At 34.1% G+C, this 16,822-nt stretch overlaps 1 protein-coding gene across 1 annotated transcript; it reads right to left on the reverse strand.

Annotated features, from left to right (window-relative positions):
- Positions 1–12,536: 12,536 nt before the first annotated feature.
- LOC111896730 (phytosulfokine receptor 1) lies at positions 12,537–16,138 on the reverse strand. Its single transcript, XM_023892712.3, has one exon. It carries the CDS (start codon positions 15,669–15,671, stop codon positions 12,615–12,617), a length of 3,057 nt encoding a protein of 1,018 aa, XP_023748480.1. The 5' UTR covers positions 15,672–16,138; the 3' UTR covers positions 12,537–12,614.
- Positions 16,139–16,822: the final 684 nt, after the last annotated feature.

Consider the following 16,822-nt stretch of genomic DNA (forward strand, 5'->3'; position numbering starts at 1 on the left):
CAACATCCTATGGTGCACATACAACCCTTAATGCCTTGGATCTATGTTTTCTCTAATTATACATGTATTGGTGTTTCCAAAACATTAAGCCTATAACTAGCATGCAAATGACATAAACAATATGAAATTCTAGTTAGGGTGACATACCTTTTATGTAGCTTCAAGCCTTGTTGTATTTGGCTTAAAGAGCTTAGCACCAATAGTGTGGATGCCTCAAATGGAATCACAACACACCATGGACAAAGGTGGCTCTTGAGAGAGAATCTTCATGCACCAAAAACACCTACATGAACTCCAAGAACTAGTGTAGTCGTTTTTAGCTATAGAGCACATATTTATATGTAGGATTCCATGGGTCAAGGGAATAACCTAAATCCATACCCATGGGTTTTATGATCCATGGTTCATGTGGCCCAACTCTTTATGTATTCATACATAAACTTAGTCCAACATTGATCATAAGCCCAACACATATAAATATAAGTAATTACCATAATTAGTCCCCATATATTTAATTAGTCTCTTTTGATCACTAAATTAATTCCAAACTAATTCTTGATCAATACTATTTAAATCATATGATTTCATATTAATATATTATAACTTATAAAATAATAATAAATCAATAAATAAACTCTTCTCTCAAAAGTCCATCCTAACAAATTGTCCTGGTTATATGCAACCCAAATGGACCATGCTACTCTCGGGTCAAGTACATACCAATTATAGTTATGGGCTTAGACACCTAATCCAACAGTCTCCCACTTGGATAATTCTAATAACTATTATTACATGTATGACTCCAAAACCCGACTAGAAATCGTAGCTCTTAAAGCCGTTGTCGAACTCTGACCTAGTCAATGACATGTCCATTAGATAAGGGATCAAATATTCCTCTATTCTAGATATCATATGGACTGATACATGGATTATAATCATTCTCTTTGTCTATCTGTTATTTCCCGATTTCCGATTTATGATGACCGACTAATTGAACAAATCAAATCAGTCCAGGCCCGACCGAGCACTTAGATTTGTCATCACTAAATCATCAAGGGGCCCACATATATTGCTTTTATCCACATGGGGTAAAAGGAACAGATAAAATTCGACTCATATGCTTGCTCTATCTACTCACCAAATCACACACAACAATGCGTTTTATAACACCAAGTTACTGGTGGGTTTTCACATTATCAATGTGCAACCGACTTGTACACTGCAACTCATATCTCTCCGTTTGAAGAATATAAGATATTATCGTCTCATGATCACTCGTGATAAAATCCATGAAGTTATTCAAATGAGCATGGGTTTAATCCAATACTCAAATCTTATTCCGGAAGCACTCATGAATACTGCAGCTATGTCTAAAACACCTAGACAAACTACAGACCCATTCATGACAATCTTGCCTCAATACCTACTTCCAAAGTATGATCGACTGTGGACGGTTTGAATAACCTAGTTATTCGGGAAGTCAAAACATGCAAAGTGAAACACAAGAATAATACTAATCCTATATGGCCCCAAAACTTTTGAGTCATATTGATTACTCATTATTAATTGTATAATGTTTCAAATAATCAACTTAATACTTGAACTAAATCAATAGTTGTCCCATGCGACAAGCATGCACACTATGTTTGTCTATGGTCATTTCTTTGTGAAATAGATCAATTGAACACAACTTCAATAAAACTCATTTCATAATTCCAAATTCTTTTTGCAAATGTAAGAATACCAAATTCTTGCCATTTACTGTGATCTGTTAGATTCTAAACTTATATGCAATGATCTTATTGTAATGACTTTGCACAAAAGTCACAGAGACTTGGAAACAGACATTACAAAGTATTCCAATAGAGAGCTATTCCATGGAACTGAAGTCTCAAATTCAAAGTACATTCCTTTGAACATCCTTCTTGCATTAAGTTTTCTAATCTTGCACAGATTTAAAGAATAACTTCCACCTATGGAAACATTTCCATATTCCCATTTTGACTATCACTTTTGAACAAGAGTTGCCTCTTTTCAGAAAATGTCAATGTGGTCCTTCCAAAAATTACACTATACTTCCAACTGTCCATGAGCAAAAAATATTTGGTAAACCTAGATTGTCCTCGACCATTGCTTAATCATTTTAGTCATATACAGTTCTGGTCCTTTTCCCTCTTAATGCCCTAGGCATTTGGAAAGTTCAGAACACATAGAAGTATTATAGCATATGTAGTTGATCCTATACCTGAAGCATATGGGATACGATTCATAATGTCTCACATAAAGACATGATACTTGAGCAGTCTTTTGCTATAATGTTTCTATTTGCCATGTTCTCACAATTTGGACTATGAAGAGGGATGTCGTGATCATAATCGAATTTTGAGAACGCAATTAATATTTCCATATATAGAATTTCCTTATGTTGGACCATTCCAACATAACATTCATATACTTGACTAAATTTGATTAAAATCTCAATCGAGGCTTTTAGAATTGCAATGAAGTATAATTTCTTCTCCCTTAATTATGGAAAAACAACTTTTCTAACCCAGCAACTTTGCAAATTGAAACTTTTGTTTTCTATAATTAACATTGCTAACTTGCAACACTGATAACATGACAATTATATCCTTATTAGCATAACACTTATGATCCCACTAGCTTTGACATGTATCCAGAAATCAGCTGGACTTCCTTTCCAAAGTTCAGATTTCTGATACTTGATGCTCTGATAAGTCTTTACAAGACTTCTCAAGCCCATACACTTTTCAGATTAAATAGCAAATGTGTGTGTTTGAACCTTCCAGAACTTAATCTAATAAGTCCCAAATGTACAAACTTTTTTCCATTTCTCACAATTCAAACTATGAAAACGGATGCCGTAATCATAATCAAATTTGAGAATGCAACTACACAACTGCTAACTCTAATCCTTTAAAATCTACCTAGTGAAAGCGTTTCCTCACCATCATTTTCATGATTCAGAGAGAAACCTAATGACACTTAGATTTTATAGCGTATGTGTTCCTATCCATGTGAATTTGTCATAACCATAATCACAAGGCATGGTTAGTGACAAATCCAAATTCATATGGGCTGAACTTGTTCAATCTTAATTTCTTGCCACTTGGCAGCACAAGGGCGTACCATGTCTTCCAGGTTGTTATGCAAATAATTGAGAACTCATAGAACTTACAAGCATAGTCAACTTTAACTGGAATAGGCATAGAAATAAGAATATATCAACACGATAGGTTACAAAACTCAAGTCGTGTGCTAGTGATTAAACAATAGGTTTTATTCTTGATTAGTTCTTGAAACTTTTCAAGATCTTTAAGACTCCCACTGACCTCTTGACATATAAGATTCTCTTTGTAAAGAACCATTCCTTGAAAAAAAACAAATATTCAAGAGTTAGTGCGGATTCTTATCAAGATAAACACTTCACACAATTGGTCTTAGTTGGTCTTTGTCTTATCCAAGACATCACAACTTACCAACTTCAAATGTACAAGAGTAAGAAACATTTTACTCTACATTTGATAAGTGTTATAAACCTTCTAAAGATTATGTCACTCAAGGCACAACCTTGGAGTATAACTCCAAGACTTGTTTTGGAACAAAGTATAATTTATCTTTTGATTTAACCATTCAAACAATTCACGATTCCTCTCCTTAGACAAACAAATGTACTAAGATTTCCTTAGAGGATTAATAGTTATATGGTTTCATAATCATTAAGATAATCATAAACACGATACTTCAAGTACTCTCCCATCTTTTCATATTGGAGAAACTTTTATCTTTATGCCTAATTTGATTCTTCTTATTCGTTCTGCTACACATTGAATCCTTTTCAACGATTCAGAATTATACTTAATCTTGTAAGTATAATCATATTTACTAAACTTTAGTAAATCATGACGAATAGACCTACCAATCTTTGTGGTGGACCTGACCAGCACACAACAAAGTGTACCCAATCCTCTAGTCCTTCACTTGACTCACATATACATGTGAACAAGGAGTTAGTCTTAATTTCCCAAAGATGGAAATTCTCATTCTTCACACAATACAAGTTGCATGATTCCAAGTTTCTATCCAACTAAAACTTGGTTGATAAGAATCTTTCCTTATTGGGTAAATTATGACACTACCAGAACCGAAAGAATCAAATCTATTTTCCAATATTGCTATCAACGGAAACATATAAACAACAATTTTCACAAATGCCATTGTAAGGATACTTAATAAAATAAAATGAAGATTTTATTTTTATTTGAAAAATTGCGGAAAAACTTATCCTTACAATGCAAATACAAATGAAAACTATGTTGTTATCTATTCCTATGAAATCTATCATAACTCTTAAATAGCAGCTCAAAATTCTGATCACCGAACCATGCGATCGAAATCCATTTCCTAGCGATCAGAATCAGCTTACCTCTTCTTTAAGCTTCCTTTCTTTTCTTCGATTCTTCAAAACATCAAAATGTAATTACATTACATCATGTATCAAGAATCTCCAAATAGGAACTTAATAGAGTTAGATAGTGAACTTTACCTGAAGTAGAGTCACACATTTTGATTTTACTATCCTTATGGACTTTCAGGTAAATTGGGCAGCTTCACAACCAATGCCCCTTCTCTTGGCAAAATAAACATATGGACTCTTTGGAAATGGTACACGAGACTATCTCAGACTTAGCCTTTCTCTTTACCATTGGGTCAAATGACTTGACCATGGCCGATCCCTTTCCATTGGGAAGAGAAAGCTTTTTTGGACTTTTAATATTACTATTGTCAATGTCCATGGAAGTTTGGGAAGTAGATCTTCCAATCAAATTTGCTTTACCAGTGCTCCAAATCTTTGCTGATTCAGCAGCAACAAGCAAATAGTTAAGATCGATAAGGGTCATTTCGTGATCTGTCATCAGGTAGTGACTAAAGAACCCAGTCAACAACCAACTTCCTCGAGACTTCAACACCGTACTCTCCCAGCCTGTCAATATGTGACTTAATCTCCAAGATGTGAGCACATATAGAATTTGCTTACCATTAGGTATTGAGTGACCTTGAACTTTTCAAGTCTTTGAACTTGTGGGTTAAGGAGAATAATTAGAGGAGGTGGAGGAAGTGAAGTATGATTTCCAATCCCATTAATTCACAATAAAGGGATTAATCATTCACCTTGATCGCCATGTGGGATATCATCTTCATTGGGAAAGCTTTATCCAAAAGGATAAGGAAGACCATAGTTGTCATAACTAGACATCTATGAGGGAGAAATTCAAGCAAGTTGATTTAAGTCCTTAATATAACACCCAATATGAAATATTAAGGCTATGACCCAACACAATATTTTATAACTTGGAAGAGGGATGCCGTAATCCAAGCTACAAAATATTTGAAGGTAGGTAAATGACGATTTACCAATTTCCACCATGAAAAATGAAAATAAACTTTAGGTTTTAAATGAATTGAAATTCCTAGATCCTTTGAGATTCATTGAACTATTCAATGGCATGTTTAGATCTTGATTGTGTCCTTCAAATTTGTGATTGGGATGCCAAGGATCACAAACTAGGAGTGAATAACCATGCAAATTAGCTTGGTACACTTAATGTTACAACCACCTAATAAATGTGCCGATTAACCACACACGCTCCATTGATCTATGATTAACAGCAAGCTACCCTTTTCCACGCATTGTCAGTCCCAGATTAGTATGTCGGTTAACCACACACGCTCCACTAACGACTTAGTAAGGTGCAAAGTGCAATTTCATGGGTTAGCACCAAATTTATATTTTCCTAAAGTAACTAAGATTGGGTATTTAATAAAGTTTAGTTACTTTATATTTATCATTATACTTTTAATGAAGGGAGAATTAATGCCCAGTCCAACCCGTTCGGCTAACGACCCTTCACCAGGCAAGGAAACGGTGGGTGAGAGTGGACACCCATTAAACTGCTATTTTATAAGCAGTAACCTTATACCCCCTTATAGACCAGCTTCGTGAATGAGGCCTACTAACGGTAAGACTGACTTTGTTCTTATACATATGTATAAATATTAAACCTATAATATTATAATAGTATAAGGTTTGAATTTTAAACTTTTAAAATTATAAGGGTTTGATTTGGAATTAAAGTATACATGGGGGGTAACTTTATAAATTCCAAAACTTGAGGGCAAGTTTTGAACAATTCAAAAACTTTTGGTTTCCATAACTTATGAGTTTAATATGGTTTTTATGGAAGACTTTTCAAGTTCCATAACTTGATGACAAGTTATGGAAGACATAAAACTATTTTATGATGACATTTAAAAACAAGACCTTTCATTTTTCATAACCTATGAACTTTAATGAATCTTTTAAAAAGAAAAACTCTTCATTTTCCATAACTTGAGGACAAGTTATGGAGTTCATAAAAACCATTAAGATCAATTATTCCAGTTAACACAATAATCAAATAATTTTTCTATGAACAAGATTAAACTCATAAGCAAAGATAATTCACATCAACAATTTTCAAGAAATTAACTAATCATATAAACTAATACAAATCTTGAAACTTTGACAATTATCCTTTATTTAGATGAGGATAAACATTACCATAGCACCAAAATCAAATTTTTATGAACAAAAACACTTTATGGTGACGATCCTAATCTAAAACAGGCCAAAAAAACTTGAAAATTTGCATCCAGGACAGCCAACTCGTCGAGTGCATGAGCTGACTCGTCGAGTTGGTCAACTTTGTGAGTGGACTCAGCGAGTCACTCATCCAACTCGGCGAGTCCAAGGCTAAGCTCATGCAACTCGGCGAGTTAAGCACTGAACTCGGTGAGTCACGTTGTCAGACTACAGAAAATTTGTTTTTTTTTTTTTTGCTTTGAAAACCAATATAACATCAAGTATAATAGAAAACAACCCATGGCTCTGATACCACTGTTGGGTTTTGAATACTACAACATCCTATGGTGCACATACAACCCTAAATGCCTTGGATCTATGTTTTCTCTAATTATACGTGTAATGGTGTTTCCAAAGCATTAAGCATATAACTAGCATGCAAATGACATAAACAATATGAAATGCTAGTTAGGGTGACATACCTTTTATGTAGCTTGAAGCCTTGTTGTATTTGTCTTAAAGAGCTTAGCACCAATAGTGTGGATGCCTCAAATAGAATCACAACACACCATGGAAAAATGTGGTTCTTGAGAGAGAATCTCCATGCACCAAAAACACCTCCATGAACTCCAAGAACTAGTGTAGTCGTTTTTAGCTATAGTTCACATATTTATATTTAGGATTCCAAGGGTCATGGGAATAACCCAAATCCATACTCATGGGTTTTATGATCCATGTTTCATGTGGCCCAACTCTTTATGTATCCATACATAAACTTAGTCAAACATGGATCATAAGCCCAACACATATAAATATAACTAATTACCATAATTAGTCCCCATAGATTTAATTAGTCTCTTTTGATCACTAAATTAATTCCAAACTAATTCTTGATCAATACTAATTAAATCATATGACTTCATATTAATATAGTATAACTTATAATATATTAATAAATCAATAAATAACCTCTTCTCTCAAAAGTCCATCCTAACAAATTGTTCTGATGATATGCAACCCAAATGGACCATGATACTCTCGGGTCAAGTACATACCAATTATAGTTATGGGCTTAAACACCTAATCCAACAATAGTGGTGAAGAGCTTAACAACAAAAGATTCCATGGCAACCCTATGATGAAGATGGGTGTCATCCACCGAGTATTTTTTGAAATACTTGTGAGATTTGTTGCCATGGCCAGATTTCTTGAACTTGTTGTCATGAGGTAAGTGCAGCCAGAAGCCATTGTTGGCAAGGAATTTTGTTGATTTCTTAAAGGGAAGAACTTACTGGAAGGTCTTGGAGAGCATGCTTCAAGGTTTAATGGTGTCTATAGTTGTAGAAAAAATACGAAGGAATGTGTGGGGGAATTGAGTGAGTTAAAAATATATATAGACGTCGTGTGTGGCTTAATTTGCTTATGTGTCGCTATTAACCGGCTAAAGGAAGTTGGGGTGACTAAAAATACAGGGAAATAACAACTTTATTCCTTCATAAAGCACACAAAGAAGTTAAAAGACTGAATGAGTAAGTGTGTAATACATTATAGGGTTAATATGTCATTTTTCATTAATTTAATAATAAAACTCCAACTAATAAAATAACACTAATATTAATCATTGTTTCGTTTAACCTATTTTTTATGGATCAAAACCCCAATTTTCTCTATTTTTATTTTTATTTTGTTTTGCAAAGTTTGTCTTATATCCCGAAGGATCACAAATGCACGTAAGAAGTGCAGCAGGTGGAGACACCATTTAGTTAGCATTTGGTGGATGAAGCATAACTAGACAAAATGACATAAGATGTTCAAAAGGATGTTTAATAGGGATGGAACAAGAACAAATGGTGTTATTGACTAAGTCAAGAGACTAATTATTAAGATTTTAATCGTACCCAAGAGAATGAAACACGCACGATAAGAAACATTGACAAAAAAATCATATATAAAGCATCTCTTTTCTTTCCCGTTCATTATTCATTCATCTTCATCCTTTATGCAACTGATAAGTCTATTTTATGAATGTACTAAAATGTCGTAAATCTGTTGAATTGATGTATAATTGTCCAAGAATGGCACTGCTTTGATGAGTTGTTGAACTTCATATGCAGGTCAATATGTAGTACTAAAAGTGGGCAGAACCTGCAAGTAAAACGGATTGCTAAAGGAAAGAAGAAATGTTGTTGGAAAAATTGACCATGTTTAATGTTTTAGTCATATCTCATGTTCTGGAGCTTTGATTGACATGAGTGAAGAAGTTCTGGAAACTCGACAAGATTTTCTACAACTTTCGTGTTTTGTGTTTCTGCTAGTTATGTCATGTAGATCACCAAAACTTGCACGGAAGGTGAAGGACGCCTCTTGGCGTCTAATACGTCCCTTAGGACGTCAAAGTCAAACGGTCAACATCTGGGTGGATTTCAGAGCAGGGAAAATGAGGAAGGCTCGTCGACGTCCTACAAGGCGTCTAAGACATCCCCTAAGACGTCTAGGTGTTTTAGAGGCGTCTCATGTTGGAACGGCGTGTTACGTGAAGAGCTCGGATTTGTGAAGGACGTCTTACAACGCATTAATGACATCTCCTATGAAGCCAACTGTTTTAGGCCAATTTTTAGTGTATTTCAAGGACGACAGAAGGCATGCAAAGATGTACGAAGAACGCCTAGGCGTTATACATGACATCTAAGACGTCTCCTAGGACGTCCAACGTCCCACATCCCATGGTTTCTCAATTTTCTGCCAAATATTATAAATAAGGACCTAGGCATTCGTTTTTAGGGTTCAACCTCCGATTTTCAGAGCTTTTTCCTGCGTTTTTTAGGCTTCTAAAACCCTTGGAAACACAAATCCATTCCATTTCAATCCGGATTTAAGGCAAGAATTCATCGATTTCAACATCAAGCTACAAGTGAAGATCATTTCATTGGTTAATCTTCATCAATTCTTTATTTTCCAGAAATTATTTCTTCTCCCCAAACGTTTAATTTTTCTATACTTTGATAATCATTATGCTACATTGTTTGATGATTCTAATTTTGTTTATGGAATTTATTAATCATTTCATTTATCTCATTCAAGTAATTTGTTTTATGAACTCAATGGAAGGATAAACCATTAGGGTTCTTCTAGGGATGTTTAAGACTTTTGGATGAACACATTTATTATTACTTGGTTCTTGTTTATTTCATTTGTTATTTTATGTTTCATGTGATGATAATTGGTAATGATAATTGAAATTAGGTTGTATGAATTGTTTGATGTCATAATTAAAATAGTTTATTGTCAATTCATCATTTGTTCCAAGTTCAATTAGTTTAGGAATAAAGACAAATGATTGAATCAACATATATTATTCCAACTTATGATATTGAAACTTAATATGGTAATTGGTAGTTGTAAGACATTTTTTTTACTTGTTCACTAATTATTCCTAATCCATTTAGACATAGTGAGTAAGACAACTAGTTGAATGAAAATATCGTGTGCCCAAAATTATGTGTTACAAGATAATAAACCCCAATTACATCTAATTAATTGAACTAGGATTTTAGGGAAGAAAATGTGTATATTTGAATTGTCCGACAACTGAATCGGGAGTACCTTGATTTCTCATTTATAGTATTTGTTTTAACAACCAAATGCAAGTATTAGGTTTTTTTTTTTTTTGTATATTTTAACACAAGGTTTAACCACAGACTCCTCATAGATTCAACCCTTACTTACCCTAGCTATCTAGTGGTTTTTGATGTTATTTTGGATTGAGACAACGACTTCGATCAGCAACTTATGTCTCTCCCCTTTCTATTTTACTTTTCCTATACAAGCTTATGCTCCCTACACTTAAATCTCACTGGCGATGACAGAGAATCAATCATTAATACATATAATCCATAGCAACTGCCAAAGCCAAAATGGATATCTTTAAACGACCAACACTACTCGTTCAAAATTATAGGAGTTGAACTGAATTAAGACTGGTTCTCAAAAAACGGTAGCAAACTAACTTTTGGGAACCTAGTTTTTTTTTTTTTTAAATTCTAGTAATCCATAGGAGCTAATATATATATATATATATATATATATATATATATATATATATATATATATATATATATATATATATATATGTATATATATATACATATATTTTCTTATTTGTATTTGATTTCTTATATTTGTGTTTATAATTTACTATAATACAAATCTTCTCTAATAAACGAAAGTTATTTTGCCACATGTCATATTCTCTTTCATTTTGACACTTGTCATTTTGTAAGAATTTTAAAATTTTATTTTCCACTTGTCATTTTTTAAGGATTTCCATTTTCTTAAAATAAAATTCCATAAAATTCTAATGGGTTTTATAAAGAAATATTCATCATATTTATTTGGTAATAAATTTTCATAAATACTTCAAACGATTTAATTTCTTTTACAAATTTTCAGAAGATTACATTCTATTATGTAAAGTATTACATTATAAAATATTTCAGATTTATATATTGATATTAATTTTTTATTTTTAATAAACTCATGTAATATATGAGTCTTAAACCTAGTAGATATTAGATAGGGGCTAAATAACGGTTGCAAATTATTCTACTCAATCACGTCTAGTAGGATCAAAGAAGCGGCTGTTAAAAAAGGGGGAAAATCGATGGACAAGATGATATATTGCTGTGTAGTTCATCATAACTATAATATAGTTTAAGTAAATTAATTTTTAATTTAATTTAATAAATACACTGTAATTATAAATATAAATAAATTAATTTATAAACGAAAGGAGTAAATTTAGGAAAATCACTATTTCTATAAATAGACAAAACAAAATAATCTACCTTTCTTACAAACTTCGTAAATAATTAAAAAAATCAAGAATTTAACTAGTTTTAAATTATCTTTTGAATTTTGATTTTTTAACAGAAAAATAAGTTTCGAAACTATATTTTTTGATAAAAGATTCTTCAAAATCTAAAAGTTTGAACTAGGATGAGTTCAAACGTGTTCATGAGTTACAAAATTGTTATTCGTAATCAATTTTGAACTTATTGTCCATGTTATATCCATTAAAATGATATAAATTTATATTTTTTTTTCAACCGACAAAGAAAAAGAACTACAAAAAGGAAAAAGAAATGGTTAATATGTAGCACGAAAGGAGAGAATGATGACAAATGATGTAAGGAAGAAAATAAGAGAGAAATAGAAAAACAAAGACAAAGTTGAAAACACATGAAAGTCGAAACTTCCTTATAGTTTGAAATTTTCAAAATTACAAATGTGTAGCAAGAAAGAAGATTGATGATAATGACCTTAGGTAAGAAAATAAGAGAAATAGAAAAACAAAACAAAGTTGAAAACAATGAAAGTCAAAACTTCCTTATAGATTTGAAATTTTCAAAATTACAAAGATGATGTTCTACTAAACAAAGTTGAAAACAATGAAAGTCAAAACTTCCTTATAGATTTGAAAATTTCAAAATTACAAAGATGATGTTCTACTTTTGCATCTTGTTAAAAGGTAGCTATATTATAATAGCTATTTATCCAAATTTAGTCATATCGGATAGCCTTGCAAGTTGACATTCAATCAATGGAGATGGCCTAAATCGGTGGTATTTTTATGGACGATATAAAACCCTTAATATTGTACTTTAGTCGTGTGGATGTGGATGAAGGTATACATTTGAAAGATGCATGTGACTTTTTTGGTGAAAAGTTTGACTTTAGTTTCCGCCAAACCAGGGTGTTTACGTTGACCCGCCACCTTTGGAATCACATTTGCAAGAAAAATCGTACCTTTTAATGGACCCGTATCACTAGAGATCAAATTCTACAACCCAAAAACAGAAATCGACACCAATAACAAACCAACAATACTCAATAATTAAAAAAAAAAATGAAAATCTTTAAAACTTTACTCGAATTCAAATGTATCATATTTACACCCCAACATATTATGTTATTACTGTGTTTTGAGTTGAAGATTATCGAGCCAAGAAAGCAGCTCCTGAGTCGAAGGCCTTAACTTTGGTGATTCATTTAAACAAACACATGCAATCTCAAGAGCCAATAACATCTCCTTATCTTGATCTTTATTAAAAATAAACGAATCAATCACTTCACTCTCCCTTTTTTCCATCTTCATTTGCATCACCCATGAAATCAAATCTCTACTCCCTTTAGGCTTACACATATCCATCGGTCTCTTCCCTGTCAAAAGCTCCAAAAGAACAACCCCAAAACTGTAGACATCTCCTTTGTAAGACGCAACAGAAGCTTGACCATATTCAGGTGGAATGTAACCCAATGTCCCAACAAGATCAGTCGTTACATGAGTATCATAAGGTAGAATTAATCTTGCAAGACCAAAATCGGCTAAATGGGCTTCAAAATCTTCATCTAGCAGAATGTTGCTTGATTTAATATCACGATGAAGGATATGGGGATCACAAGATTGGTGGAGATACGCCAGACCTCTAATGGCTCCCTGAGCTATTTTCCGGCGAGTGTTCCAGTCAAGAATTGACCGGCCATCTGGTTTTTCATGTAGCCAATAGTCTAAGCTACCGTTTTCCATGAATGAGTATATAAGAAGTCTTTCGTTTTTGTGTTTGCAATAGCCTTGAAGGAGGACAAGATTCGGGTGTTGTGCTCTTGAGAGGGTTTCCACTTCCGCCTGAAACTCCCGATCAACTTGACCACAGTCGCCGGAGAGACGTTTAATGGCGACTTTCCGGTTATCGGGAAGTGTGGCTTTGAATACGAGACCGAAACCGCCACATCCAATTATGTTTGATTGATCGAAAGAGTTGGTTGATTTCAATAGATCATCGATTGACATTGATTTGTTGTTGTGGAAAAGAACTAGTTTTGATTCTTCAAAGTTTTTGTTTCCATCATCATCTTCATCTTCTTCGTCTCTTTCTGGGTCAACTTCTTGTCGACTGGTTACACGAACAACCACCATGAACATCAGAGCGAGAAGAAATAATGTCCCGAAACAAATCCCAATAGCCATTCCAACAATTTTCCCGATATTTTTCTTTGATTTTCTAATCGATGATACAGGGAGTCTTCTAGTGTTACAGGTGTAAACTCCACGCCCCTCCCCACATAAACCGGGATTTCCCTCGAAGCTTGAGTTTGTAAACGTTAAAAATTGACCTCCATTAGGGACAAAACCCCTGAGATTATTGTGAGCGACACTGAATTTGGATAAAAAACTTAGATTCACCAAAGATGGAGGGATTGTTCCGGTGAGATTATTGTATGACAAATCAAGCGTCTCCACCATTCTCATCCCTGATAAAGAACTCGGAATCGTACCTGATAAATGGTTCTGTTTCAGATCCAAAACGTGTAGTTTTTTCAAGTTGCCAAATTCAGGGGGTATTTCGCCGGAGAGGAGGTTGCTGCTTAGGTCAATTGACGGTGGAAAGCTCATGATCTGATTGTACTGCACCGCTGATCCTCTAGAGCTCATGTTTCTTCTTTTGAAGAACGGGAAATCCGGTGAGGGTTCTTCTAATGAAATATCTCGTGAAATCAGGCTCTGTAATTGCGTCAGACTTTTGGGAATCTCTCCCGACAAGGAATTGTTTGATAAATCCAAGTAAAAAAGAGACCTAAAATCACCCAAAGAAGCCGGAATTGAACCGGTCAAGTGGTTCCATGACAAATCCAGTAACTGCAACTGTGATAAACCGTTCAGCCATGGCGGAATGCTACCTGTGAGCCTGCAATTGGCGATTACAAGAGCTTTCAGTGCTTTGAACTGTAGATGATCATCAGGTGGGAGCTCTTCGGTATGGAAGTTCATGGTGAGAACCAAAACGGTCAGATTTGGGAGGTGTTGGAGGACTTTGAGAGAGTTTGAGAGGTTATTGAGACTACAATTAGAAAGCGAAAGGTAAGAAAGAGAAGGAAAATTCTTGAAAGTTTCTGGGACTTGGCCTATGAGTCTGTTCCTGGCGAGATTTAAAGCTTTTAAGTTTTGGCAAGATGCAAGATTATCTGGTATTGTACCCGAAAAGTGATTTGTGCCCAGATCAAGTGAGGTAAGATTAACCATCAAGGAACAGTTGAAATCTATTAAACCATTTAAAGAATTGTTTCTCAAACTGAGGGAAGAAATTGACTGTGAATTTGACAACGATGGAGGAATTCCTCCGGACAGATTGTTGGAATGGGCTGAGAAATAACTTAAATTCGGAAAGCTACGGAAGAAATCGGGTATACTTCCCGAGAGCCTGTTGGATGAAATATCCAAACGAACCAGATGACTGAAGGAATTACCGATTCCGTTGATGGCGATGAACCTGTTATCCTGAAGAGCTAATTCCCGTAATCTTGGTAATCTGAGTAAGAACTCCGGTATATCCCCTGAAAGAAGATTGGAAGCCACGCACAGATGTTCAAGGAAAGTGCAATTCTCGAATTCAGGCGGAATAGTTCCGTTGAAGTAATTCACAGCAAATCTAAGAACACGAATTCCGGTGGAGTTGACACATAAACCGGAAGGGAGGAAACCCCTGAAGGTATTATCAGAGATGTCTAATTCTTCAAGTGCAGGCAGATTGATGTTAACCGGTAAAACCCCATTGAACCGATTACAACTCAAATCAAGCACTTTCAAATGGGCGAGATGAAAAAGGGAAATTGGAAGAGGGCCTTTAAGGAAATTGCGTGAAAGATTAAGGGTTTGAAGCTGATCTAAATTAGATAGAGAATCGGAGAAACTACCGGTTAATCTTTTCTTTTGGACTTCTAATGCAACAATCCTACCAGAAGAAGAATTGCAAGTGATGCCCACCCAGTTGCAGCAATTAAAAGAGGAAAAAGATGACGAATTGGTAGGCCACCACCCGACAATTGGCGATTCCAATCCGCTCATGAAACCCCGTAATCCTCTCAGGTCATCGGAATTGCATGTCACATTCTGTGAAATCACAAGAACCTGACTTTGAAGAGAAAACACAAGTATAATCACAACTACCCATACCTCCGATACAGCAACCATCTCCGATTATAAATAAACTGAAATACACAAACACCGAAGAAGAACACGAAAAAGGTGCACAATTTGGTAAATTTTCAGGGCTTATCGAAAAATCTCATTTGAGAAATGGAGATTTCTTGATCTGAGTTCCAAATTCATTCTTTTTCTCACTCCGGATTGCGTCACATACCAAGCAAGACGGAAAGAGGCAGCAGAAATGAAGAAATTGTGAACAAGGGTTTCAATCTGGCACCGTTTTTGAAATTTGAAGAGTAAGAAAAAGGAGATAACATTAAAAGACAACACAGATCGAGAGAAGTATTAAATTGACTTTGAGAAATGGGTTGTTTGGTATTGAAAGAGGTGAGTTTGTTTTCATTCTTTTCTAGTGGGCTAGCTCGATGATGGTGGCTCTTTTCTAGAGAGAGAAACCAGTCAAGGTTTAATGCAGAGAGAGAGAGAGAGAGAGAGAGAGAGAGAGAGGAACCGCTGGTGGAAATGAGAATGCATTAAATAATAATTCCCCATCTGTATTTACAATTTATTTTTTCGGCTTTCTACAAAAAGATTTACCCTTTTCTTTAACTTTATTTTAAAGTTATTAACCAATTGTTATGCTATATTATATTACTGAAAAAGTTCATAGCTCGTAAAGTCTTTTTAGTTACTTCCGAACATAAATAAGTGTTTTGTAACCAATGTTATAGCTCTTTTGTATGACATTAATCTAAATTTAATTTTGGGTGTGTTACTAAAATCCTAGATACTTCAATAAAAATAAAGTATGCAACAACCTGTGTATAGAAAATGACCCTTCATTAATGAAGGATGTACGTTTAAAGTCAAACAGCCAGATATTTTTTGCACTTTGTAATTATTATATAGTCATTTGAAATATTTTATTAGTTAATTAATGTTCTAAAATAATATTAATAAATAATAATGTAAGCATTTATTTATAGATACTCGATCAAAATAAAAAATGAAATCGGAAAGTATTTAAATAAAAGGAGGAGGAAATTAATGGGAGAACCGGAGATCTTGTTGGATATTTGACAAAATTAAAAGAAATATTTTTTAAAATAATAAAAAAAGGGAAAAGGAAAGACTAAAGTCAAAGATTTGGGTTGAAAAACAACAAAAATATAATGACAAATCACGTAGACGACTTG

This window comes from Lactuca sativa, chromosome 3 (assembly GCF_002870075.4).
Source record: "Lactuca sativa cultivar Salinas chromosome 3, Lsat_Salinas_v11, whole genome shotgun sequence".
NCBI classification, from domain to species: domain Eukaryota; kingdom Viridiplantae; phylum Streptophyta; class Magnoliopsida; order Asterales; family Asteraceae; genus Lactuca; species Lactuca sativa.

Excerpts from the sequence above, each read along its gene's own strand:
- LOC111896730 (XM_023892712.3), bottom strand. The coding sequence starts at position 15,671 with ATGGTTGCTGTATCGGAGGTATGGGTAGTTGTGATTATACTTGTGTTT.